The 26446-nt window shown below is 48.8% G+C and overlaps 2 protein-coding genes and 1 long non-coding RNA gene across 4 annotated transcripts; 2 read left to right on the top strand and 1 right to left on the bottom strand.

The window, feature by feature from the left end:
• Positions 1-63: 63 nt before the first annotated feature.
• On the bottom strand, positions 64-2894 carry LOC130523897 (uncharacterized). Its single transcript, XR_008950043.1, has 3 exons — positions 1982-2894; positions 319-1143; positions 64-226 (listed from the first exon to the last, which is right to left on the bottom strand). It is a non-coding gene; the product is annotated as an uncharacterized LOC130523897 (long non-coding RNA).
• LOC130523892 (rho guanine nucleotide exchange factor 40-like) lies at positions 1660-19455 on the top strand. Of its 2 annotated transcripts, none has more exons than XM_057029496.1 (23): positions 1660-1933; positions 8262-8459; positions 8537-10007; positions 10894-11082; positions 11162-11285; positions 11808-11901; positions 12146-12232; positions 12318-12434; positions 12992-13090; positions 13181-13329; positions 13565-13703; positions 13791-13910; positions 14070-14267; positions 14356-15218; positions 15293-15542; positions 16157-16246; positions 16463-16687; positions 17266-17436; positions 17644-17821; positions 17893-18009; positions 18112-18345; positions 18429-18664; positions 18761-19455. In XM_057029496.1, exons 1-23 carry the CDS (start codon positions 1931-1933, stop codon positions 18797-18799), a joined length of 5391 nt encoding a protein of 1796 aa, XP_056885476.1. In that variant the 5' UTR covers positions 1660-1930; the 3' UTR covers positions 18800-19455. The 2 variants fall into 2 exon arrangements, with proteins under 2 accessions (XP_056885476.1, XP_056885475.1); XM_057029495.1 differs by having other exon boundaries at positions 18088-18345.
• A 486-nt stretch (positions 19456-19941) lies between these two features.
• On the top strand, positions 19942-26184 carry tgm2b (transglutaminase 2b). Its single transcript, XM_057029497.1, has 13 exons — positions 19942-20165; positions 22140-22319; positions 22973-23191; positions 23555-23673; positions 23947-24075; positions 24160-24337; positions 24416-24548; positions 24626-24729; positions 24813-25052; positions 25115-25390; positions 25470-25630; positions 25713-25849; positions 26019-26184. Exons 1-13 carry the CDS (start codon positions 20156-20158, stop codon positions 26167-26169), a joined length of 2037 nt encoding a protein of 678 aa, XP_056885477.1. The 5' UTR covers positions 19942-20155; the 3' UTR covers positions 26170-26184.
• The last annotated feature ends 262 nt before the right edge of the window (positions 26185-26446 follow it).

Genomic DNA, 26446 nt, shown 5'->3' with positions numbered 1-26446 from the left:
ATGTCTGCATTTTTCCACGCGGCCTATCAAATCTCCACGTTCACACAGCCCTTCCCCCCCCCCCCCCCCCCTTCTACCTCCTCCACCTCCTCCTCTGTTTGTGTAAGTGGTCATCTCATCTGGGTTTGATGAAAGCAGGGAGCAAATCTGAGTGTCGGGCCCTCGAGGATCACTTTTATGCAGCTTGGCTGTCACGTCAAGGGAGGAGAGGCCGGCGTGGTCACCTCTGCGGTTCAAAAGAGACAGCACAACAGATCGAAGCGAAGATTTCTCTCATACAGTCGGCCAAGATATGATAGGAGGCACCTGGAGACATACCTGTACGCATAGTTTAACCATGTTTCCCAAGTTTTCGACTCCAGGTCGACTCCAGACTTCTAATCTGGACCCAGATTTGGATCAAAACCTCACGGCAGCACATCGCAGTGAGCTGTTTTGGTAGCAGCCCAACTCGCGAACGTCATCTCCTCCAGCTTTATTGGCGGATGCAATTAATAGCCCATCCTGCAGCTCCTCGCGGCTAATCTAATAAAACAAACGGACATTAAATGGGCGGCAGAATCAACAGTTGCCAGCTAACGCTAATGACTGATCAATCAAGAGAAAGACAGATTTATTTCAATCTGATTCGTGCTTTAAAACCAGGGGGAGCGTCGCGTCCTGCAGTTCACCCACGTATTTCAGTGTTTCTGGGTGAAAGACAAACTAGGGTACATTTCTTTCTGTCAGGTGAAACATGTGAGGAATGCTCAGCAGGCTGCCTGGAAACCACAGACCGGAGTCCAGGAGGCAGGAGACTGATGGTTGTGGTTCACGTTTCCAGACCGAACTACACCTGAGGAAGAAGGTGCTGACCCCCCCCCCCCCCCTTCCAGCCTACAGCACACACAAATAAATGTCCACCCAGCAATATCTCTCCTCAGAAAACGACCTGGTGATGAATGTCGCCTTCTCCAGCAGGTTTTGGATTTCGTGCTGTAGATGTCTCCCAGCTCCAGATGTAAAATACAGTCCAGAGGGTGTAACCCTGCATTCCTCGGGCTTAATGTGCGGGTCCAACAGTCCTGCTGTTTGGCTCGCGGCTCAGCAGGGAACCCCCTCCTCTGCTGTCTCCCTTTGATATGAGTCAAAGACCAGGACAGTCTGCAGGAAGACAGTTGGCGAAGACAGGAAATGAGGAAGCCCAGTGCAGACAGTAGAAATGAGGGAGGGTTAAAAGCGGGAGAGTGATTCCTGAAATCTTGCTGATTAAAATAGAAAGAAAGGGGAGCAGCTGGATTTCTGCTACTGCTGCTGCTGCTGTGTGTGTGTGTGTGTGTGTGTGTGTGTGTGTGTGTGTGTGTGTGTGTTGCATGATTGTTGCATGCATGGCTATGGGAAAGGTTAATGTGTATAAATACCTCTATTACAGTGGTCTCAGGGTGGGACTAGTGTGTGTGTGTGTGTGTGTGTGTGCGTGTGTGTGTGTGTGTGTGTGTCCAATGGTGGCATTAATGTGTCTGTGGGTTGTGTTGGGTATGTGATAGAGCTTGTGTGTTTGAGAGTGAAGAAAAGCCTGGAGGGGGATTTCCTGTGGAAGGCAAAGCGCTCTTGCTCTCTCTCCCTCTCTCTCACACACACACACACGCACACACGCGAGCGCGCGCGCGCGGGCACACACACACTTAAAGGAGAAGTTCTGGATCAACAGGCAGCCTAAGGATCTGTGGTTTCCCCCGCCGCTCCACACTCGCGGGACATGTTAAAAAGAGCTGCAGTGACTTCGGTAACTTTCGGCGGCCGTCGTGAGGACGATCTCGGGCTTTTCTTCTGTGTGCGCGGCGCCGAACATGGCAGAATCTGCGGCGCAGGGCGCAGGGAGCCTGTTTGACGAGGAGCGTCAACAAATGCCCAAATCTTCTGCCTGACCGAGGACAAAACTCTTGCAAAGATGGTAAAGTCCATTTAAGTTGTACTTGTGCGCGTGTGTGTTTGTTGTTACTGGGAGCTGCTGGAAATTCCAGGGTGCTCCACTGACCCAGTAACTGGGAGCGCGTCTCTCTCATTTCGCGTTTTCGCCTCTTTTCAGATCCCTCAGTGCTGCTTTCCTTTTCTGCCCCGGTAAAACTTTGCGGGGTTGCGGTTTGGTGCCGTTAGTTTCTCAACCAGGAGTCGGTGGGAAAGTTCCACATCCGCGGCAGCATCTCGAACTTTTTGAAGTGTGTGCACGCTGACAAAGAGAGCGCGTCAGAGGCGCACACTGGCCTTTGTTGTGCACTTTATACTCTTTGATTGAGGCTTCATTGATGCAGATGGGGCGCGTACTTCAGCATGTGGAGATGTCTTTTCTTTCTGGTGCTTCAGAAATCATCAGACTACTTTGTGCATGTCGACATCTATTTTTTGGATTTTTTCTTTTTTTAAATTCTTTTCTTTACACCTACAGCTCCGATCCTTTGCTCCAGTGAGCTGGAAATAAGACTGACTTGTGGTGGATTTTGGGTGTTGATACTGAAAAATGACACCTCGAAATACAATACTTGCCATGCAGCCACTCTTCTTCCTCCTTTGGCCTAAACTAGAACACTTGTTTGACCAGCTTTTACAACCTCCACTGTTTGTTTAACTTATAGCACCACAGTTGCTGCTATTCTGCCCACCCCCTCAATTACAGCCATAACTGACTCTCTGTTTTTACATTATTACACCTCATACTTATATTGCCGTACAAGCTCCTGCCTTTTTGATCCACTGAAACAATAGAAAGCCCAGCTGGATCGTGTGGGTGACTGTATTTGCATTTAGTTGGCTACACTAAGGACAACCAGGTCATTTATTCACCTACAAGGTCAAGTGTTTCCTTCTGAGCACCTCCCAGCAGCCAGTGTGTAGTAAACATGGTGTTGGGATTGCAGCCTGACAGATTTGATGTAAATCACCAAAATGTGTGGATCCACCTTTTCTCCTTTCTTAGCAGGTTTCCAGAGATTTCTAATGGAAGAAAGACAAAAAATGGTGTTTGGAGCATAAAAAATTCCAGCTTTTTGTAACTTTAGAAAAATGATCTTAATTCTTAAAGCAAACTACAAATATTTCCGGGATATTTTTAGCAGCATTAATGGTTTTCAGGTGCCTGATGACTGTCATGTGGCTTTTTGTTTTGTTCTGGTCTTTGCTTCACCCACTCTTGAAAAAACTCATGGCTCTTCAGCAGATAAATGCTTCAATATGTTGTCAAGCTATTTGCTAATCTTCTCCATCTGCTGTTTGGTGCTGCAGGTTTCCTTCAGCAGCGTCACCGCAGTTGACTCTGCTCAACATTCCCTTAGCTTAGCTTAGCTCAATTTAGCTTAGCTTAGCTCAACTTAGCTTAGCTTAGCTTTGCTGCAGTGTATGTGGAATTTGGAAGCAGCTTGAGTAGACATGTCGCAATCTGAGCCGAAAGACGCCCAATTGCTTCTGAGGTTCTTGTTGGGTTCCGCCGCGTTTTATTTTTAAGTGTAACAAACCAATCACCCAGACGCCAGTGGGTGTGTTTGAGGCCATGCAAATGTATGGAAATAACTCATTTGCAGATGTAAACACGATGGCATGTTGTGTGAAGACAGTGACATTTCCGTTCTACTGTATATACAGTATATCCACCACCAGACAGACCCCAGAACCCCCCCCCCCCTGCCTCCTGCTCAGTGCTCGTGTCTGTGTTTCACTTGATTTTGCTCAACCTCAGTTCCATTGGACAGGAAGCCGCAGCAGGACTGAGGTGATTACAAAAGAAAGGTCGTCATGGCGCATATTTTTAGACTGTTTCGCTTTCTTTCCTCTGTCGGGAAATTGGGTCAGACTCACCCGGAGCTGCGCAGTGTGTTCTGGTCGAGCCATCAGCCAGGAATTTTGGATGAAATGTATATGCGGCTAAATATAGATTACCTTATTTATCGTTTTTCTGCATTTTCGCAGACGAGTTAGGGGGTTACTTTGATTCTTTGTTGATTCCACTTCTATTCAGAGGAAGAATACTGAGTTTTAAGGCATCTTAGAGGCAAATAATCGCAGTTAATGAAGACAAAGGAATGTCTTGTTGGAGCCAGAGTGTTAAATGTTGTTTTCATTAATGATCTCAGCCCGAGCGCTGCACTCCCGACCGCACATGTCTGATCCTGTCGAGATCCTCTTCAGGCCGTGAAGGGAGGCATTGTCTCGCCATTTTGTCTTTTTAAGAGTTTAAACATCCTCGCAGGGTTTTTGCAAAGCAGCGTATTGATTTTTTTTAATCATCCCCAGAGTGGATTGGCGATCTCGGCTCTCAAGTTCTTTGTTCCTGTTTAATTTGAGAACAAGCTAGAAACACGACTCGCTCCCCACACGGCCTCCTGCATCAATGAAGAACAAGAGCACCGGTGCCGCGCTCCCAGCGTGTTTCTCCCAGCAGCAGTAATTCCAGTGAAAGATGTGGGAGTTTGGTCTCACAGGACTTTTCTTTTATTGTAGGAGGGTTTTAAACAGCTTAGCCGAACGGAGAAGCCCTCTGCCGCGGGGATCTCGCACAAAGACGACACTGTCTCGCCGCCAACAACAGGAGATGTGCGAGGTGGAGCGCCTCGGAAGCACCGATTAGCGTGTTTTCAATTATGTCAAACTGCGGCTGTGGTCTCAAGTGCGACCGTTACAGTTCAACATCCTCCCACTCTGACGGCGTACAGTAGTTAAGAGCCACAAACCAACAGAAAGGAAGAGTAAATACAGCCAAGTTTACACCCATGGTGTCCTTTCCCATCAGGCGTCTGGATGGAAGCTGCGTTTGTCTTCTGTCACATATTTGCATATTTGTCCACACATGCATGTAGAGCGCAGACTGACCGGCTGGGTTCCAGCCCCAGGGAGAGGCCATTACTGGATGTCAGGACAGTGTGAGCACATCCTCCTTGTCGGTTCAGGTTGGACTTCATCTCCTGTCTTTCACATCCCAGTTTACCTGCTCTAATCTCCTCAGTCTTTGTGGCCGGTGACACCTTGACGGCTTGTTTATACTGCGGCTCCAACCTCCAATCCTCCACTTTTTTATGTGACGAGAGCCTGGGGCTCGGTGGAGAAACGTGTAATTATCTGCTTAATGCTGCCAAAACGCCCCGGGGAGACCGAGCGGCAGACAAGACAAAGAGATAGTGGACCTCTGGAACAAATGCCTGTTGTCCTCAGCAGCATGCCGTTTCTGGTCAAACAATGATCTTTGTTGGAGACTGGAGCACATTGGAGACTTAAATCAAAGAAAAGTGGGCAGAGAGGCAAGCTCCTTGTGTTGACTCTGTAGAGGAGCCAGTGGCTGAATGTAGATGTCAGCTGGACATCGATCAAACCAGACTTTGTCTGCAGGCTGTGATAAAGGTTCAGGATTTAGGCTTGATTGAATGCTCCTTGCTGGCTGACTGAGCAAGAAAAATACTTTGTGGGGGAAAAAAAAAAGACCTAGTCGAAGCTCTGTGTCAGTCAACATCTGGAAAGGAGAACACATTCACACTGTAAAAGGTGGTGTTATCAAAGCTCATGTTACTGAACAGTTATGCAGGAATATTTGTGGAAGGAGGAACAAATACAAGTGGAATGACTCAGATTCACACAAAGCGGCAGACGGTCTGAAGTTCACAGCGAGAGTTCGTTGGGGAAATTTACAGCACCCTTGGACGGCTGGAACAGCTGGCAGGCCCAGTGGTGTCAGGAAATATGCCTGTCATATGCTTTTCTGGAACATTTAGCAACAAATAAAACTGAACTGTGTGAGAAATAAAGGCTACTGCTTCTCTTATCTTCATCTAGAACGTTAATTTCCTCTGGGTGTGGACATCGTCAGCCAGAGAGCGGGAAAAACAACTTTGTTTATTGTGTCTCTAAATATGACAGGAAGTTCTGATTTAAAGAGTCGCTTTCTCATCTCCACCCGGACATGTTTGCTTTTTCTCACGAGACCTGCTTTTCACAGTTTGGGTCTTTTTGGCATGTTTATCTGGCAGATGTAATGAAATGCAGAAGAAGAAGCTACTTTGGCTCGTCTGAGTCCGAACCGGGTCCAGCTGAACCGAACTCAGTCGAAGCTCAGGCGGGGCGTCAGTCGTCCACCCACCCACTGGAAGGAGCTCCCACCATGGCCTCGCCTTAACTGTTGTCATGGGAGGAAGAGAAGACGCAGGCTGAGGGGTCCCAGACCGTGTCGCACGAGTCGTAAAAAGCGCTGATGAAGCAGTAGAACTAGCAGCCGCCCGGCAGCGATCGTCAGTACCAGCACCAAACGTCCCACCCACGGGGAAATGAGCTCAGTCTGGCCTGGTTAGCTGTCGGGGCTTTGTTGTATTTTGTGTGACCTCAGTTTTGAGTAACCCGGTACAGTAAACCCCAAAGTTGAATGGCTGCAGTCATTCCGAAACAGCTGTGATGCATTAAAGTGCAAGAGCCGGCCTCCGAGCTTTCTGCTCTCCATTTCCTAATCTATTGTGACAGATGTGCACAATCACAAAAAGGAAGAATTCTTTGGCTCTGAGGACACGTAGAGCGGCGAGCAGCTACACACAGTCCGCTTTAAGTGGCCAAATATTGATATTGATTTGCATCCAGCTCACCGGATTCACTGGCGCTGATTAGCTTTGCTTTAGCTTATTTTACAGATGTGCACTGTTTTAACAAAGCACCTTTTATTCAGAAGCAACCAACGAACAGCTTCAGCTCAGCTCAGACGAGAGTGACTGACCAAAGCTTTCACTGATTTATGTTGTGTGTTTTTACTCTCAGAGCGTCATGGCTGTCAGAGTTGCTCGATCTGTTAGCTAAACGGTCCGGGCGCTAACCCAGGTGAGCGCTTTGGAGGTGCGGCGCTGGTGTTTGACCTGAGAAGGACTTGCTCTGCTCTCAGTCAGGCCATCGGGCTGGATGACAAGGGGCTACAAAACGGGCTCATGTGGGGAGCTGCGAGGTTAAGGCAGCTGGGTGCTGTGAGCTGCAGCGCTCCCGCTGTGGTCAGGTTAAATGTCTGATACCGATGACGCAGCTGTTCCTGAAACACCAGCCTGCCTCTGGCTTTAGATCAGCTTCTTGGGGTCGGGGCCAAAGGTCAAGGTCAATATGGCCTCCCTTCAGTCCCATATTGGTAAACCTGATATCTTTTCACAGTATGCGTGTTGGGCTGGAGGACAAAGAGGTCTTTTTTTCTCTGGTGCCATTCAAATATATCATCATCATCATCATCATCATCATCGTTGTCATAGCTTTTGTTTTTCACTTTTACACCATAACTGGGAAAACCCCGTTTTGCGTCCCAGGTCCACAGCATAAACCAACAGCTGACTGGTGGATAGTGTGTACGGGTCCTCTGTTCCGTCAGCTCAGGGAATCAAACCTGCAGAGCGACACAGATGATCCCAGCAGAACACAACAGTGAACACAGAAATCTACACAACCACACAAAGAACCGCACATGCAGCCCAGCAGGGTGCCGCGGGACCAGCAGCTGTGCTCAGGCATGCAACACACATCACCTGACCTGAACGAACCGTCTCACAAATCTGCCGCTCACCAGAGCTCACCCACACTCGAGTGAGCCTTCACTCGAACTGTCGATGCTCTTCAACGATTTTCTTATGTGCCTGTGATTCTTCTGCTCAGGACCAGACTCTCGGCCTGGAGCTGCTGCACATCCACATATTTAAATGAGCCGTTCTCTGGCCGGACTTGAAGCACGTTTTGGCAGACTAACACAGGACAGATGTAATCACCTCCAGATAAAAAGCTTTTCAGCGGGCTCACCCACAGCTCCCCTCCCGATTCCAAAAATATGAACCTTTCTAATTTACCTCAAAGCCTCGTGGATAGGACTGTTTATCCTTCATACTTTGATGAATTCCCTCTTCTGTTGCACGTTTCAGATCGTTGAAGATGATGGAGGATTACCCAAAATCTTTGTTTCTTTTGTAGACTTGAGTTGCAGACATGCATTCAGATAAAGTTGGACTGAATGTCTACGCAGACGCGCTTTCACTGTTACTGGCTTTTAAACGCAGCTTTCAGAAGGTTCAGAGATCTTTTCTCATCATGGTGCAGCCTTGGGTTGAATGCAAACATGCAGTTAGAGGGTTCTTGCTAAAGTTCCATCTAAGAGCAGCAGCAATATGCCAAAAATGCATTATGAATGCAAAAAAAAACCCTTTAAACAATGTTTAATGGAATAAACTTCTACACATCATGATGTTGATGTGATGTCATGCTGCTGATCCCTCTCTCTTCTCCTTTTCCTCCAGAATCCAGAGTCTCTGGACTCGTCCATCCAGAGCGCTCTCTCCGCCCTCTTCCCACCGTTCGAGGTGACGGCTCCCACCGTCCTCAGTCAGCTGTTTCGGCTCATTGAGGAACGTTATTGCGGCGATGCGCTGCAGTGTCTGCTGGACTTCCTCATCCCCTCCAAACACCTGCTGGAGAGCGTCCAACAGGCAGCATGCGTGAGTGTCCCTGCGTCCACACGCCGCTCACGGTGTGGTTTGTATATGGTGACGAAGGCACTCTCCCTGTTTTCTAGGCTGGATACTCTGACGTGGTTTTCCGCTGCGAAGGCTGGCCTCTGTGTCTCCATGACAAAATTGTCATCCAGTTGGCACCAGTGAACCCGCTGCTGCTCCGCCCGGGGGACTTCTACCTTCAGGTGGAACCTTTCGGGGACCAGGCGGTGCGCATCGTCCTCAAAAGCCTCCTGGAGGAGGGCTGCCGAGAGGTGGAGGAGACTCCCATCCTCGAGACCTCCTACCCCTGCATGTTCACAGAAGAATGGCTGCAGGACCTCAATGAAGGACGCCACGGTACTCCGCTCTCGCGCTGCCTGCTTTGCACGGACCAAGGAGTGGTTAAATTGCCCTGGGCTAAAATCGCCATCCCAGAGTTTCTGGACAAGCCGAAGATCGTGCCGATGTATCAAGAACAGACTCCCGAAAGAAAGCACAAGACGGCCCCCTCACATTTCAACTCCTCCACCCTTCCTGTGGAAGCCATTTTCCATCCCGCAAAGGAGCTGATGTCAGCATCTCTGAGACCTGTGGACTGTGGCTTCAGAAGAATTCCAAAATCCCGCTCCAAGCCGTTAATCAAGCCTGTGGGGTGGGTCTCTCCTAATAACTGGGACAGTCCGGAGAGCTGTCGAGAGATAGAGGGGGATTATGTGGATCTGGTGGACCTCGCCAAAGGGCAGGAGGTCCCAGGTAAACCAAACGATGACCAGCTGCAAATGCCTGTGTTCAAGCCCGTCAGACCACCTCCTCCAGTGCCGTGTGGGAACGGGACCCCCTGTACGTGCACCCTTCAGTATGATGAGGCTGGACATGAGCTGACTGACCAAGACCTAAACTGCAGGTACAGAGACTCTTATGCGGCGGCGCTGAGAAACCCGGTCGCATTTAAAAAGGGGAGCGTCGACCACCTCTCTGCCCTCCAGGAGGGGGGCCTGCCTGATGAAGCGCTGCCATCCCAAAATATCTCCAGGGCACAAGATGACCAGCTTGAAAATGTTTGCAACCACTTTAATAAGCCCTTAAATAATGAGCCCCATCAGCACAGACGGTCTCAAACAAGGCGGGAAAGCATCGAAGCAGCACAGGCAAACATAGAAGAACATGTCGATTCTGAGAACGTTATGAAGGAGCCACCCGTGGTTTTGACCTCCAGCCCTGGGCTGAGGCATAGTGAGAAGGTGACCATGAAGCTCATCTCCAAACAACCAGATCCGAATGGCGGCGTGACCTTGGAGGAGTTCCTTGAGAACAATCAACCCCATCAGACTGCAGAAGCCACGAGACCACCTGGAAAACAGCACGTGAAGGTCAGGTCTTTGTCCACTGTCTCCGAGACTTCTAAAGGAAGTCCACTCCTCTATAAACTCAGCAGCCGGAGCCACAGTGACGTCTGTCCTGACACCATCAGTAGCGTGATGCAATTAAAGAAAGGTGAGCTGCTGGACCAGATGAGCCAGAAACAGGAAAGACGGAAGTCCCCTCGAAAAGGTACGCAAAGAAAATAAGCCCGATCGTTCCGACTCCTTTTATGACGCACGCCATCTCTCATTCTCTTCCCTCTCAGTCTTTTCGGTTTCAACCACCCACACGTCCTATGTACACTGTTATTACTGCACACGTGCGGTCGTATATCATCATATGTCTCTTCATACTTGGAAACCCAGCAGGCGTTCACAGAAAACGGAATGAGTGAAACCCGACCGCAACCCTATGGGGCCGCGCTGTGGGTCACAGATCATAAGGGCCCCTGAGAAAGAGGGTTCAAAAGTCAAAACTCCTGCCTGAGTGTAATCTTCCCACCGCTGGCTGGGTTCCTCAGCGGCACGCTACATGCATGCTAACGCCGCTATTGGGGGAGTGAACGGAAATAGCACAGAATGCTGCACCCTAAGTGAAAGGCAGGGTCTCAATCGGCAGTTTAAAGTTTAAAACCGAAGCGTTTCTTTCATGGGGGAGAGCGCGCTACGTGCAAGAAGAAGGTTTTTGTCCCCCTGCACCCTCACGCTGTTTGAAGGGCATGTAGAGGCTCTGACTGGAGACGCGCTTGTCACGGGCTATTAAAGTAGCCCAGGGAGAGTACAGGCGAGTCTTTGTTGGCTCAATGAAGAGCCCAATTAGGATGTCTGAAATCAAAGCCAGGCGTAGTAGTCGGGCTTAGTCGCCAGGCCACCGCCATGTTTTGTTACAGAAACCAGCTCCAGTGCTCCGCCGCAGCTGCGCTCGTGGTGGACAAGTGACAGTAAAGACGGAGAAGTGGATCATTAGTGTTGGCCCTGAACAGTGGAATCTTTCGCTCTCATATACACAGATCCAAACAACTTCTTACAACATTCTGGATGCTTTTAATTCCCTTGTTTTTTTTTTATCTGTGCAGAACTTCTGCCAAGCAGGAGTGAATCTCCCTCTGTTGTGAATGGACCAGTCTCCAAACTCCACAACTCAAAGACAGAAAGACCATCGTCTTCACTTCACAGATTTGAAGCTCAAAATTCTTCCCAGTCCGGACAGCCAAGTTTCAGAAGCATCAGTGGTCTCCTTGAACTTGGAATCATTTGTTTACCAGGTACTTATTGAACCTATAACAAGGGTTTGAACCTCAGAAATTGTTAATATTCATGATCAGCAATAACTTTTTCTCTCAGGGAGCAGGGACAGGACAGGAAGGTCCGTTGTGGAGGTCCACGGTGACAGGAAAGAGTGGGCATCCCCTCTGGTGTCAGCCCAGAATGTCTGTGAATTACTGCTGTACCTGAGCTCCATCCCACGGTACATAACGTCACAGCGTCCGCAATAATAAATCTGCCCACAAGGGGGCAGCATTGTCACATCTCGTGACTTCCTCACTGCACAAAACTTCTGCTTCTGCCTTCAAATGTTTCCAGTTTGCTTCCATCAAAGTAGTTAATTTCTGAGAAATAATAGCATTTATTTCAGAATCACAATGTACTGTAAATCCCGATCCTCTGTGCATAAACACAAATCCCTCAGAGGATTTAGCAGCTCTGTGTTTACACTGTGAAATATTTGAAAGGGATCGGAACATTCTACCATAGTGTTTGGCTTTTCACCTCCCCCACTATAGATCCCACTGTATCCAGGCTCGCTGCCAGCAGTCTGGCATGCAGCGCCAGGCTAGAAATAGCAGCCAAGTCTGATGCAGTCTCATGTAACCCCAGAATAGACCATTAGAAGGGGTTTGTGAAAGTCTCAGAGTATGGGATAAGAGTGTGTGAATAGCACACCTGACCACTGTGGATGCACCCTAAAAATAATTCCCTGTTTTGACAGGAAAGAAATTAGAGAGCTGGGAATGACTTTGGTGATCAATGCCAGGAAGAAGTCTCCTCCGCTTCACCTCTACAAAGCTCTGCTGATGGCCCAGGTTAGACCAACACACCTGCAGCAGCAGCAGATAGAAATTTCTGCAAGACCATCGTGATCCCTGACAGATGAGCCTGCAGTCATAAGCAGTCAGGGGTTTTGAGCAGATTTCTGATCATTACTTTACACATGAAATCACATTTCATACACTGGAATAAAGGCTTGGATTGAAGGTGACGTTTCATCTGCTAATCTCACATCTAATGTCAGCATTTAAATACACAGTGTTAACTCCTTTGCTGCAGGAGCAAGCTCTGCATGCTGTCCACAGTATCGTGACGCTGGTGGATAAAGACACTTGTCCCCGACCTGAAAAACATCCAGGGTTACAGGTCAGATGAGAACATGTGCTTTCATCCTTCATTTTTCTTCCATTTTAGTTTGATTTGATCAAAAGATCTTTTATACTTTGACAAGATGGATCTGGTGACCTCCATGAAAGCTCTAAACAAGACAGTCGAAGCTTCGCAGTTGACGTCCGACCTGGGAGGAAGCTTCGCCTACAGCCATGCCGACTGGCTGCAGTTCCATCAGGTACCCGTGTTTCCTGCTGCAGCTGGATAATCCCAGTCTGTGCGGGGTTCCCCCCTGATTCAGAGTCCAGTTCACCCTCTGGTTAACTTCTCCTCGCACCCAAACCAGACATTAACCACTGCCAGTCAGTGTCTGAATCGTTTGTGTAGAGAAAGGAGAAGTGTTCACAAGAAAAACGTCCTATGTGAAACGGTCAGGCCTTCAAAATGTGTTTTTTAAAACAGCACGTCAGCATTGACGGATGAAAATGATGAAAATGCATCTTATAAATGTCACTTTTTAATTATATGCTTATGATAGTAAATAGCTTGTTAAGTTTTTTTATTATAATTGTTGCGTGTCTGTAATCTCCAGGTTGTCACTTAAAGGGCAGGAAAACTGCTGATGTTTATGTTGGATAAGGTTCCTTTCTTTGGGTCGTTTTAAGGTCACTGACCTAAAGGCTCGAGGAAAAGTCCCATTCTTCCAGCTGGCTGTAGGAGCCGTGCCTCACAATCCAGAGGAATGGCCCCACATTTGTTTTCCCCCCTCTCAGTCGTAAACCTGATCTATTCCAGAGGCTGGTTTCTTTCATGGCTGACCTGCGAGAGGCGGACAGCTTGTTGCAGAGGGCCATCGAGAAGGTCGACGAGCGCAGTAAACTGGACACTGCCCAGGTACAACACACAGGCCATCATCTGTGACGATGCGTTCAGGGTCTCTGCATCTCCTGGCCTGTGTCAGAGGCTGGTTTCTTTTGGGCGTAGGAGGTGCAGCAGTGCATCGAGGAGCAGAGGTGTTCGATGAAAGAGGTGCTGGAAGATGCTCGACTGGTTACGCTGCAGAGAGAAGGAGGGGCCGTGCTGGCCAGGATGAGGAGAGAGGACTTCCGATTTCCACAGTCTGAGGACTACAGGTATCAACGTTTAAGCCGTCGCAACTCTTCCCTTCTTTGGATCTAACATGGGGAAATTGCATAGCGATCAGGTGACAGTCCACTGAAGCATAAATGGTGACCCCCACCTACGTAGAATGCACTGACCCTGCTGATAGACCACGCAGAAACACACTGAGCCCTTGAGTCAGCGTACAGACAGCAGCTGTAACTGTGACAGAATGGGATGTTGAGTAAACATTCATCTTCACTGCAGAGACGCCCTGGAGTCGGCCACCGCTCTGTATAACCAGGTGGAGGAGAAGCTTCACACGCTGGTGATGAGATCAAACGAGTCTCTGCAGCAACTCCATTTCCTCTTCAGGCTCAGAGAGATGGAGGCCAAAATCAGCACGGTTCACATTCTTTATTAAATCGGACACATTGGCAAGAAAGATCGTTCTTTTGTTAGGTTTTAAATGAGATTCCACAATCTCCTGCAGGTTGGGATGTGGTTGAATTCAGAGGGAGAACAAATGCTGGAGGACTCAGACACGTCAGACTCCCTGGGGGGTGCTGAAAAGGCCCTGCAGCACTACGATCTGTTGCTCACTCAGGCAAAGGTGAGGCGGCGCTGCGGCAACAGGGATTTGAAAGCATTCCGAGTCTTTTACCAGCACTTTTCCCACATTTTGCCAAAGTCTAAAACCTTTACAGTAAATTGCTGTTTTTACTGTTACTGGAAAGAGGAGTCCCACCTGACAGCTTGTGCTTTATTTCAGGAGAAACAGCAGTACGCTGTGAGCCTGGTCACAGAGGCTGAGGAAATTGTTGGCTTGGGTTGTTCTTGTCCTGCGACAGACATTTTTGGGACTCTGGTCAGAACTTTTAAATCTGACATGGATGATTTCATGTTGCGGGCAGAACAGAGGCACAAAGAGCTGGAAACGGTGCTACATGTGCACAGCTTCTGCGCCCAGGTGCGTGTTTCATCGTAGCTCACCTTTCCTTCAGTCGTCATTTCTCTTCATTAACTGGAAGGTTTTCGTGTCCCCCCCACACCTCTAGGCATCTGCACTGGCCAAGGAATGCAGTCATTTTTTAGAGAAGGTAGAGCAGAGGTGTTACTCAGCTTCGACTCAGAGCACCCTGCAGATGTTTGAAGAGAAATTAGGTGGTGAATTCTCCACCCTGAACTTCCAGGCTGTGAAAGCTAAGGCCTGCGCCGTGGGCTCAGGGGCTGGGGGGGCAATGAAAGCGTGGAATGCAGCCTGGGTGCAGTGCCAGCAACTCAGGCAGCATCTCCACAAAATGAAAGAGATCCAACAGATCACAGCTGCACACCCTCAACCCGAGGACGTGGGAGTGGAGAAGACGGAGGAAGGGAGTGATGGTCGGCAGCTGAACTGTCAGAAAGACAATGTCCAACTCTGCGAACATGAAGGAGGAGAAAGTACCATCGCCACAAGCCTCCACCAGTGTTTGAAACCAGAGCTGACTGGAAATTTACCTCACGCCACGGTCCAGTGTGCAGCTTTTCCACATAATAGCCGGAGGCCAAGGGAGCACCACAGTGAAGCAGATCTGAGGACCGTAGATCCGGCGGAAGGGGACAGTGGTTGTCCTGCACGCCAACATCTGGGTCGCTCCCTGAGTGAGGGGTCACAGGCTGGCTGCCAGTTGCCGAGCAGCTTTATACCTTTAAACGTGAGGAACAAACATTGCCAAAGCAGGACGCAGCCGCTGCAGCGCAACCTGCATCCCGTCCACAAACTGCCTGGTTGCCATAACAACAGTGGGTCGGGGCACCTCAGATCCAAGAGCGATGGTAAAGATGAGTATTGTGAGGGATGCGCAGTTTCCAGCGGGGTCCCTCGAGCTTTGACTCCAGAGACGTCGCCCACATCAACGGCGAACATCAGCAATAATTTGTAAGTCATCTCAAATGTTGTAAAATGTTATAAAATGTGCTAAACATAAAAACGATTTCACGTACATGGACCAGGAAACTGCAGAAGATCATGGAGGAGCTGCTGACCACAGAGAGGGAGTACGTGAGCGCCCTGGGTTACGTTCGAGATCACTACTTCCCCGAACTCGAGAGGGCCGACGTTCCTCAAGACCTCAGGGGCCAGAGGGGGATCATCTTCGGCAATTTAGAAAAGCTCCACGACTTCCACCAGCATCATTTCCTCAGCGAGCTGGAGGGCTGCGTGAACGAGCCCTTCAGAGTGGGACGCTGCGTCTTACGACACGTAGGTGAAACAACCAAGCTAAAAACATTTGAGCTGAGCTTTGGCCGCTCAGGAGAACGTTCTGCTGGGTCGCACCTAAACCTCCGATGAAACCGATGAATCACCTTTGTCTTATCATTTTTCTCGTCAAAATCTCTCTACTCCAAGCAGCCGTGAACAGCTGCACGCCCCAGCACGGTCCACTGCCCCAGTAAACGAATGGTGAAATTAATTCGAATTCATGGGAAGTGAGAGAGCATCTTAGATTCAACTGGCTGTAGCTTGTTGAGACAGATGAGTCTCAACAAGCTACCCTTAAGGAAAGGGGGGGCACCCTGCTGTTTAGAATCATTGTGTTGGTGTAACATGCCTGGAGGGGCTTCCAATGAACCCACATGTCTGCTAGGGTCATGTCTATGTGGGTAATCTGGGATAAATAACCTCTTGAAACCACTGTTAAAGATCAATTTCCCCGGAGGGATCAGTGTTATTCACTTATTGTTTGTTTAGTGTGTATTTACATCACATTATTGCTGGAAAAACTTCCCAGATTTCTTATTTGCAACTTGCCATCGGTGAATTTTATCAAGGTGATGCAGATGAGTGATGGTCTGTTTTTATCCCCTTTATTCCAGAAAGAGAGCTTTGCTTTGTATGCTCTGTACAGCAAGAACAAACCACAGTCGGATGCTCTTTTCATCAGTCATGGACAATCTTTCTTCAAGGTGAGATTTCAAGGCGCCACATCTGTGGAGACCAGGAGGAAGAGGTTTAAAGTTTTGGAAGTTGAATGATCACTCAAACACATATCTGATGGGATTCGAGTCATTTTCCTCCTCTTTAGCCCATTTTACCGGTAAAAGAGGAGGTTCAAAGGGACCAAGCTAGCGTGCTACTCTTTAAACTGCAATGATAACCGCATTCTTCTCCTCACGCTCCAGCAAAAGCAGCTGAAACTGGGCGATAAAATGGACCTGTGGTCGTACCTGCTGAAGCCCGTTCAGCGGATCAGTAAATACAGTCTGCTCCTGCAAGACATGATGGCAGATTGTGGGCCAGGACAATCCAGAGAGATGGCCGAGGTCAAAGCCGCACTGGAGGTCATCCATTTCCAGCTTCGCCATGGCAACAACCTCTTGGCCATGGACGCCATCCAGCACTGTGATGTAAGACAGCTCAGGAAATCTAACCATGATTGATATTAAAGGAGGACTTCATGTCTTCTATAAAGGAGTGTACTGGACATACCATACATACCTGTCCATACAGTTCTGCTTGTGTTTTGGTTTGACCTGTCAGCCTTTATCAGAATTGAGAAACCCACAAAAAAAAAGATTGCGAAAGCAGGAGAGAACAAGTACGGACCTACAGGCCTGATAAACTGATTCCATGAAAATGAAGAGTTCATGTCCCTCTCTGGATTGTGCCAAATTCTTAAACACGTTGGATCTAGAACCGGGGTGGGACGATAAAAATGGCTCACTAGAATTCTCCCCACAATGTCCAGATAAAGTGTCTTAAATATTTATTCATTTCCCTTTTACAAAAGGTCAAGCGGATGAAATGTGCTTTGATGTCATCATTTATAAACAGCCCAAGATACTCTACCATTAAAACAACGCAAAGAGCCTGTTCAGAGGACAGTCGTGACCACAGAATCCCACAGAGGGCGCTGTTTGCGCTTATAGACGAGTCGCAGCGGTTTGTCTTTGATGCCATGCTTTGATCCTTTCATGCCATACAGGTTAATCTGAAGGAGCAGGGTCAGCTGATACGGCAGGATGAGTTTCTGGTCACATTCAGGAAGAAAAAATGCTTCCGTCACATCTTTCTCTTCCAAGAACTCATCCTCTTTAGCAAGACCCGGAAGACCGAGGTCGGGAATGACACGTATATCTACAAGCAATCATTTAAGGTACCCGCATACACCGACCACCCTCAGGTCCAAGAGCATAGCAATCATGTATGACGCAACTAACGCCCACATGTCTTGCAACACATTTACTCAGAATTCTCTTTGACTTTCATCATATTACCGTCCCACACTGGCGTACGCTCCGAGTATGAGACCTTTTCACCCTTAAACCCGACCTCGCCGGCTCTTCTCTCCTCTTTGCAACAGACAACAGATATAGGCCTGACCCAGAACAGCGGCGACACCGGCCTGTGCTTCGAGATCTGGTTCAGGAAGAGGAAAACTCAGGACACGTACACGCTTCAAGCGGTTAGCCGGGCGGTGAAGGAGGCCTGGACCAGGGACCTGGAGCGGATCCTGTGGGAGCAGGCAGTTCACAACCGAGGTAGAACCAGGCCCGAAGTGCGGATCAACTGGGAATACCCTGATGCCGATGAATTCATGTGTGTTTATTAGAGATCAGGATGCAGGAGAGAGTGTTCATGGGAATCGGAAACAAGCCCTTCATGGACATCCAGCCCAGCGATGCAGCTATCAGTGACAGAGCCGTCAACTGTGTGCTGATAGGACGAGGTACTCGTGGTTTTACCGACACGTTCTTCATCATTTGGTGGTTCGAGCTCGTTTTTATTATTCACCCGGTTCCTGCAGACAACAAGCTGCTCTCCTCTGCAGGATCGTCACGTGGTGTTGAGGACGGGCTTCCTGGAGGTCGGCCCAAGTCTCTCGGTTCAGGAAGCACTTCTTCTTCCTCCTCGTCCTCGGGCATCGGTTCTCTGTCCCCTGTGGGATACCTGTGCCGGCCCAAGAGGAGGGTGGCTTCAGGAGGCATCGGAGGATACGTGTCCCCTCCCGGAGCTCTGGAGGAAGATGACCTGGACCAGGGTAGTGTGGTTCACAACTTATTATGTGAGTGTGCGCGAAGACCCTGAAGACAATGTCCCATTTCTAAGCATCCAGGTGTTGATTTTGCATCTGGGTTTTGGTTGCAGTGGACAGTTCGGAGTCTTCTGGGGAGAGCGTGAGCGGCTTCAGCAGCTCCAGCCTCAGCTACCACTCAGCCATCGGCGGAGAGGCGGAGGACGCGGGCTCGGTCTGCGGCTCCACAGTCACCGTCAAGGAGGCGCTGGTTGTCCGTGGCGCTGAAGGCTCTGTAGGTCCTCTCAGAACGCCAGAAGAACCCCTCCCGTCACCCAAGCCTAAACCACAAGACCTTCCCTGTGACAAGGTGCGGTAGCGAGCTAAAATAACCTGAAAACACTCTGTCTGTTCATGCCAGGCATGTTCCTCCCCTGAACATCAAGTGCTTTCATGAATATTTCAGGCTGAGAGCACAAACATTGGAAAATCCACTGTGGTTTGACCCATGAGACCCGGTAAACATCGTTTAAGCCCGTCGTCACGTTGATAGAACCACTGAGCCGCTGGAAAAGATGACTTCAGGTGAAGATTCCATCGTCCCTCTGCAGCCGTTTGTAGGCGCCCACGCCGAAGTTCAGCCGTACCCAGACATCCATCTGAAACTGTAATCCTTCATCACACTGTAAATAAAATAATCTCCTCGCTCTGGCGTGCACACCTGATGCAGCGTTGCATCAGAAATCTGCGCCGCTCATACAAAAGGTTGACGGAGCCACTGGGTGTGTACGCGTGACAGATTTACTAATCCTCGTGAAATGATGCGACTCAGTTTCTGATCCCAGAGGAATTCTGTCTTTTTTAAATGTGTGTGTGTGTGTCCTGCTCTGTAAATGTCTGCTTTGTATAAAATGAATATAGTGTAGATTCATCAAGCCTAATGATGTGGGTTTTTTTTTTTTGCTTGTTCACCCTGAAATTAAAACACCTTCACCCTTTTTTTGGCCTTTTCTTAAGGTTAAATAAGTAATTTAATATGAAGCGTATGATCAATATGACCGTTGTGTTGCTTAACATTCAAAAACACAGATCTTTTGCAGCTGCTTTGTGTATTTTTGCACCAGTTTTTATAATAAACATAACCACATTTCTATTCTCTAATCTGCCTATGGTCTCATTTATAATCCGAAGCCTTATCTGTCATTTTACAGTCTTTTTTAAATCCCCTTCCCTCTCTTAGTTTTTTGTCACTTTTTCAACTCTACCCTAAATGATGTTGCTGAGATTGATGCCACAGGCCGGAGGAGCTGGATCAACGTCCCACTGAGCGGTTTTGAACAAACTTCTGGAACCACTTTGCTGATGTCTGCCAGAGTCTGGACTTTGTTAACAGTAATTTGGCTGAGGGGGGACAAACCATCACATTATAGCTCCACTCTGCTTGAATAAATAATAGCCTTTAGTTTTGCCATATTTTCCCACAACGGGTTTTATTTTTGCTCTAATTTATTGTCTTTATGCTTCATTCCCAGCCATCTATGTATTTAACTGTGCTCTCGTCAGGTGAATGCTGGTGCATGATGGGTAAAATCTTGGTGGGTTTGACTTCGATGACAGGTTAAGTTGGGTCAAAAGCGTTCTTGACAGCTTCCAGCCTTCTGTGATTCCCTCCAGCGTTGGTAGGAAAAAGGCGTGCGTCTTGCTCTGGGGGAGGGTCCAGTCACGCCCCCTCCCCCCAATCAGCCCGACTGGACGAGGGGAGGGCTACAAATAGCTGAGATAACGGCGAGGAGTGACACAATAACCTCGTCCGCCTGAGCTGGAGAGTCGCAGAAACGTGTGAGAGAACACCGCAGCAGTCATGAGCGAAGGTGAGTTCTGACGCCTTCATGATTTCAAACAACTGAACTTTCTGAGGAAGCCAGAATGGATCCGGCCGGGCAGCAGTTTAAATGTCGCTGTGAATGATTTCAGAAATCTCCGTTATCATGTGCTCAACTCCTTTAGTTGAGATTTTTTTCAAAACAGTTAAAGCAAAGGGACATTTTTACTCCTGAGCCTTTCCTGAACCTGCCAGGATGATCAGATCCTCACGCAGCTCGAACGCGTGTCAACAGGTCAGAGATCTGGAAACGCCGCTCCTCAAAACTGCTTCACTCATGTTTGTGTTGCTCGGAGTTAATCGTGTTAAACGGCCGCCGAGAGCAGCTGGGGACTCGTTGGAATTAACTGCTGCTATCTTTGCCTCCACACACACACACACACACACACACACACACACACACACACGCACATGCACCATTCCGCATCTACTGCAGCACATATAGAATAGGAGCTCTGAGTCCAGGACCACAGACAACCCACTTGTGCCATTTCCTCTGGTTCCTCGTGTTTGAGGAACCAGCTCGTCTGCGCTCAAACAGACACCAGCACTGATGTGTGATGGCCAAACACGATGAATCAGCGACCTGCTGTTTGCTTGTTCCTTACACCCTCGCAAAGCGGGTGCTAGAAAACTAGAAGTGTCTGTAAGGCGCGGCTGTGAACTCATGGAATATTCGCACCTATTTTCCCAGGTTTCCACTGGTGTTTACTGAACTTGCTCACATCCTGATGACACGTCCATATGTTATTCTTGTGCAACACCCAGGTCTCTGTCAGGAAGGACTTGTGCTGTCTGTGAAGGTGGAAAGGGCCAGGCCACTGACATGCACGTACATTTCCTCATCAATCATTGTTACGGGAAAATCTCTAAGATCTTGGATGCCAGTTGTGCAGCCGCAGAAACCCTCTCAAATTGCGACATAAAGGATGACATCACTGACCATTAATGCATTCTTCTGGAGCGCTTGGCCCTCGCGTGTTATTATACTCACTGATGGTTTTACAAGCTGAGGCTCAGTTTTTTACTGGATTGTGCATCATCTACATTTCTTAGACAAAGGTTAGACGTGACTTCTTCATGTGGTAACCTGTTAAAACAGCGGCTAAGCAATTAACCGGGATCAAAGCTCTGTAAGACTGGCAAACTCCTCTGAATGTGTTTCCCAGCTGTGCTCAAACAGGAGGCATATCAGGAGGTTTCCTGCACTCATTTAGAAAAACTTGTTTTCATCACTCAGGTGATCAGAATGGTGCTGCCGCCGCCGCAGCCCGGCCTGTGTTTGTTCTAGTCCGACGCCACGGCCTGGTGTATGGAGGGAGGTCAGCCTCCTGCAGGACTGTGAAAACGGCATTTACCAGGACCAAACAGGAACTTGCAGGGTGGAATTCCTTCTGCCTCGGTCCTGTGCTCAACTCTTGGTAAAAGAGTCTGACCATAAATGGTTTCCTCCAGTTGGTTTATTTCAAAGTTCCAGAGCTGTGAATGCATTGCAAATATTTCGGCTTATTATATCCTGTTTTGTGAGCCGACCAAGTGATCTAGTTCCAATGTTTTCTCACTAATGCAGCAACGCATCATTAATATGCAGCATGATTGGCATCAGCTTTGAAGTCTTCTGGAATAAACAGGCACATTAAAACAGCAGAAACACATGTGGCTGCTCGCCAACTCAATAATTAAACATGTTATTTTTGAAAATCAGTTGATCTGAAAAGCATAAATGAACGTTAAATACAGTCGGGTCACCAGTCCTGTCAGCTCCTTTGCAGCCCCAACCACCTCCTGTCCCCTTTGATGCTCTGAATCTGCTCTAATCATTAAATAACATCCCCATAGTATGTGAACTCACTCTCTCTGTCTCTCTCTCTCTCTCTCTCTGTCTCTCTCTCTGTCTCTCTGTCTCTCTCTCTCTCTCTCTCTCTCTCTCTCTCTCTGTCTCTCTCTCTCTCTCTCTGTGCAGCTCTGGATATTGAGCGATTGGACCTGGAGTGCGAGTACAACAACGTGGAACACCGCACGGATCTCAACGGCATAGACCGCCTGATTGTGAGGAGAGGTCAACGGTTCTCCATCAGACTGTACCTTCGTTCCGGCTCCTACCAGCCGGGGGTCAGCGCTCTGGACTGCGTTGCAGAAACAGGTGCTCCTCCTTCGCATCTTAGAATTTGGGAGCTTCGGGAATTCTGGTGCGGCGGTTTGAATTTGCTTGAAAACAGGTCCTGACGACAAGGTGACAGTTTTTTCTCTGCTGCCTTTTGTGATTTTAAAGATGAGAGGGAAAACCTGCAGGGAAACTTCCTTTGGGGGAAAGGTTGCGGGAATCTTGCTGAAAGGAAACAGAAGCGATTTCCTCTCTGTTCTGTCTGGCTTTTTTAAATGAGGCATGTCCCCCCACCTCCCTTATTTTTCTGATATCTGCCTTAAATATATATTGTTGTTGGCAGCTTCAACAGAGGCTAACATTTCTCCAATGAGATATGAATTAACTTGCAATGCAAGATAAGGCCGCTGTTACAGCTGGTTGCTTCAACAGGAAGTGCTGCTTTCCAACAGGAAAACATGTAGCGTGAGAGATAAGACCTGCCCGAGGGTTCACTTTCTGGGCTCAGCAGGGCCACAATGATTTTAATGTCACTAGAAAGATCCTATGTGGAGGTCACAGTGAGGGGCTGTCCATGTTTGGCATGACATTCCAGAGATAATTGGGCTAAATTTGGGGAAACCAGTCTTTCCATTCCCCCAGAAGGCTTCACCAGTATGTAGTCAATATCAGTTCTTCCCTGTCCCACGCAGGCCCCCAACCCTCGGAGCAGTACGGCACCAGGGCTGCCTTTGGCCTGACTGCTGATGTGAACACTTCCTGCTGGAGCGCCGCCATCACCAGCCCCCCCGGGGACACGTTGGCCCTGTCCATCTGCTCTGCCCCCGATGCGCCTATAGGCCGATACAGCCTGAGCCTGGGGCAGTCGGCGAGGATTGAGTTCGTCCTGCTCTTTAACCCCTGGTGTCCAGGTGCGTAAACATATTCCATGTCGCTCATGTCACACTGGCACATGTTTCCCATCACAAAGCTCTCTGACGACTAAATTCCAGGGTGGGTTTACAATAAGAGCTATTTTTACCCCTGTTGACAAATTATTATTGGGCAGCTGAAGTCACCATGACGTTGCGAGTGATGGATATATCATATGATTAATGAGGTGAATCTTTTCTGCAGTTTTTGGCTCGTTTATGCTAAGCTAATACCTGTTCGTAATTACATAATAATCTGTCATGCATAAAAAAGCCAGATATAATCCCTCCCCCCAGGCCGGTCCAGCAACTGTTTGATTAGGCTACCTGTTAGGAATGACCTGTGGTTTATCTTGGCAACAGGAGATGCGGTTTACATGGACAATGAGCGGAGTTTGGAGGAATACGTGTTATCTCAGGATGGGATCATATTCCGAGGAACCTACAAATACCCCGTACCTCTGCCCTGGAACTTTGGCCAGGTATCATAGAAGTAGGCCAGTTCTGTGCCAAACCCGGGTCATTGCACTGGTTCTGGGAACAGGAAAATGTCAAATTTTCACAAAATTTATGGTGTTTTATGTGACTGCAAACACGCTAAAAGGGTGTCAAGGGAAATATATTGATTGAATTCTCTGTCAGCAAAGCAGTTTTTTTCAACCTTTGATACGGTTCTTTTCCTAGTATCAGTGGATCATCGTTTGGTTGAGCCAGAGTGGGTAAACTGCTAATCAACGGTGTCTCTTTTGTCACAGTTTGAAAGTGGAATCCTGGACATCTGTTTGAGGACACTGGACATGAATCCTAAGTACCTGAGAAACCCTGGCAAAGACTGCTCAGGAAGGAGAAATCCCATCTATGTGACCAGAGTGCTTAGCGCCATGGTACGTTATACCCGGGTTTCTCAAGAAAACTCTCTGGATTTGTTGATTTGAGACGTTCTGGACCACTTTCTTTGCCCATCTCAGATTAACTGTAATGACGATAAAGGAGTGTTGTTGGGGAAGTGGACGGACGGCTACGAGGGAGGCATCAGTCCCATGTTCTGGAGGGGCAGCGTGGAAATCCTGCGCAACTGGGACACACAAGCATGTCAGCCCGTTCGTTACGGGCAGTGCTGGGTGTTTGCTGCGGTGGCCTGCACAGGTAGGACGGTCATGTGACCTCATTGGTGGAGAGGCACGCCGTCTGCTCCCGCTGAAGGCTGTTTGCACCTCCTGTTAGTTTCCAGAGCTCTCGGCATTCCCTGCAGAGTCATCACCAACTTTGCATCGGCCCACGACACGAACAACAACCTGGTGATCGAACGCTACATCAACGAAAACGGGGACCTGGTTCAGTCCAGAGAAATGATCTGGTATGAGGTCCGATTTCAGAAGAGCGCCCGTGGGTTAAGAGGTGCGTCGAAAGAGACAGTTGATTGTGTTTGTGTAGGAATTATCACTGCTGGGTGGAGAGCTGGATGACCAGACCTGATCTGAAATCGGGGTTTAATGGCTGGCAGGCCAGTGACCCAACGCCTCAGGAAAAGAGCGACGGTAACAAACACACCACACCAACACCCTCTTGAGCTCATTCAGACTGAAGGAGGCGTCCTGACCTGATCGCTGACCCACGTCAGGTGTGTACTGCTGCGGTCCCGTCCCTGTGAAGGCCATCAAGGAGGGGGAGCTCCTCCTTAAATACGATGCCCCGTTTGTCTTCGCCGAGGTCAACGCCGACGTGAACACCGTGATGCAGAAGAAGGACGGCAGCACATCCAGGGTCAACACCACCACGTTCGTGGGCCAGAAGATCAGCACAAAGAGCGTGGGCAGCGACGTCAGGGAGGACATCACTAACCTCTACAAGTACCCCGAAGGTAGACCGCGATGCCGCCCGCTCGATGTCTGGAAGCTACGTTTTAATAATCTCTGCTTTCAGGCTCCGACGAAGAGCGCGAGGTTTTCGAGAAGGCCAGCCACCGGAACAAGCTGCTCCAGCAGCAGCAAAACCAGGGCCTCCACATCACCATCAAGGTGGGAACAGACGCGAGGAAGGGCTGCGATTTCGACGTGTTCGCCGTGGTCACCAACAACACGCACAGCGAGAAGAAGTGCCGCCTGGTGTTTGGGTCTTGCGCGGTGTCGTACAGCGGCTACGTGGGAGGCAACTGCGGATTCAAAGACCTGCTCAATGTGGAGCTGGCGCCTGGTGGAGGTGGGCGGAGCGTCCGATGATCCGAACTTTTTAGTTCATCTGTTATCAAACAACCAGCATCTCGTGTGTGTTCATCTAGAGAGGAAAGTTCCTTTAAGGCTGAACTACTCCAAGTACGGTGGCCAGCTCACCGACGACAGCTTAATCCGCCTGGCGGCTCTGTTGTTCGACTACAGCACTAGAGAACCGGTTCTGGCAGTCAGAAATATCGTCCTGACGGACCCTGAAATCAAAGTCAGAGTATGTACAAAGGCGAAGAGACAGCAGACATCCCTAAAACGGCTCCATGAACGGTTCCTCAAGTGTCGTCTGTGTTCTGCAGATCCTGGGTGAACCCAAGCAGAACCGGAGGCTGGCCGCAGAGATCACCCTGCAGAACCCCCTGCCAGAGCCCCTGCAGGACTGTTGCTTCAGCATCGAGGGGGCCAACCTCACCGGGGGACACGTCATCTCACAGAGGTTTGCCAAGTCCGGATTGTTGTTTGCACAAGTGATGCATGAGCCCTGTTTGGCTAAGGTTAGGGATAATGAAAGGGTTCTTGTTTGCCACAGTCAGAGCTGCGTTGTTGGCTGTGATTTATTGTCTGTGCATGCACAGAGATGTCATATTTGCTTGTTTACCCCACAGGCTGGACTCCTGTGTGGCTCCTGGGGAAGACGCCAAAGTGAAAATCTACTTCACTCCGACCCACTCCGGGATGAGGAAGTTGGTGGTCGACTTTGACAGCAACAAGTTGTGTCACATTAAAGGCTTCCGAAATGTCATTATTGGGAAATGAAATTTTAAAAGTGAACTCCCGAGTGTGTGACATTCATATCTACCGCCCCCCAGTGGCGAGGATTGAGAATAGACGCGGTGTTTCCTGTCCAGAACTTTGAGTGACTGGAGAATTTTATTTTAATGCTATTAAGCTAAATACTACACATTAGTTTTAAGTGTTGCATACAGTAGGACTGTCTATTTTTTCACGATAATGTACGAGATCTTGGGCTTCCACTGCCATTAAAATGCTTTTGGAGTAGAAGACGATCTCCTGCTGCGTTTTATGGTTCAAC

This window comes from Takifugu flavidus, chromosome 4 (assembly GCF_003711565.1).
Source record: "Takifugu flavidus isolate HTHZ2018 chromosome 4, ASM371156v2, whole genome shotgun sequence".
In the NCBI taxonomy this organism is placed as follows: Eukaryota; Metazoa; Chordata; class Actinopteri; order Tetraodontiformes; family Tetraodontidae; genus Takifugu; species Takifugu flavidus.
The sequence above is the reverse complement of the archived record's forward strand: the minus strand, read 5'-3'. Positions and strand labels throughout refer to the sequence as shown.

What these genes read in the sequence shown, in the direction of transcription:
- LOC130523892 (XM_057029495.1), top strand. An exon ending in TGGAATCATTTGTTTACCAG is followed by an intron (nt 11,083 to 11,161) that starts GTACTTATTGAA and finishes TTTTTCTCTCAG; the next exon opens with GGAGCAGGGACAGGACAGGA. An exon ending in TCTACAAGCAATCATTTAAG is followed by an intron (nt 17,437 to 17,643) that starts GTACCCGCATAC and finishes TCTTTGCAACAG; the next exon opens with ACAACAGATATAGGCCTGAC.
- tgm2b (XM_057029497.1), top strand. An exon ending in CAGTCCAGAGAAATGATCTG is followed by an intron (nt 24,549 to 24,625) that starts GTATGAGGTCCG and finishes GTGTTTGTGTAG; the next exon opens with GAATTATCACTGCTGGGTGG. An exon ending in GGACACGTCATCTCACAGAG is followed by an intron (nt 25,850 to 26,018) that starts GTTTGCCAAGTC and finishes TTTACCCCACAG; the next exon opens with GCTGGACTCCTGTGTGGCTC.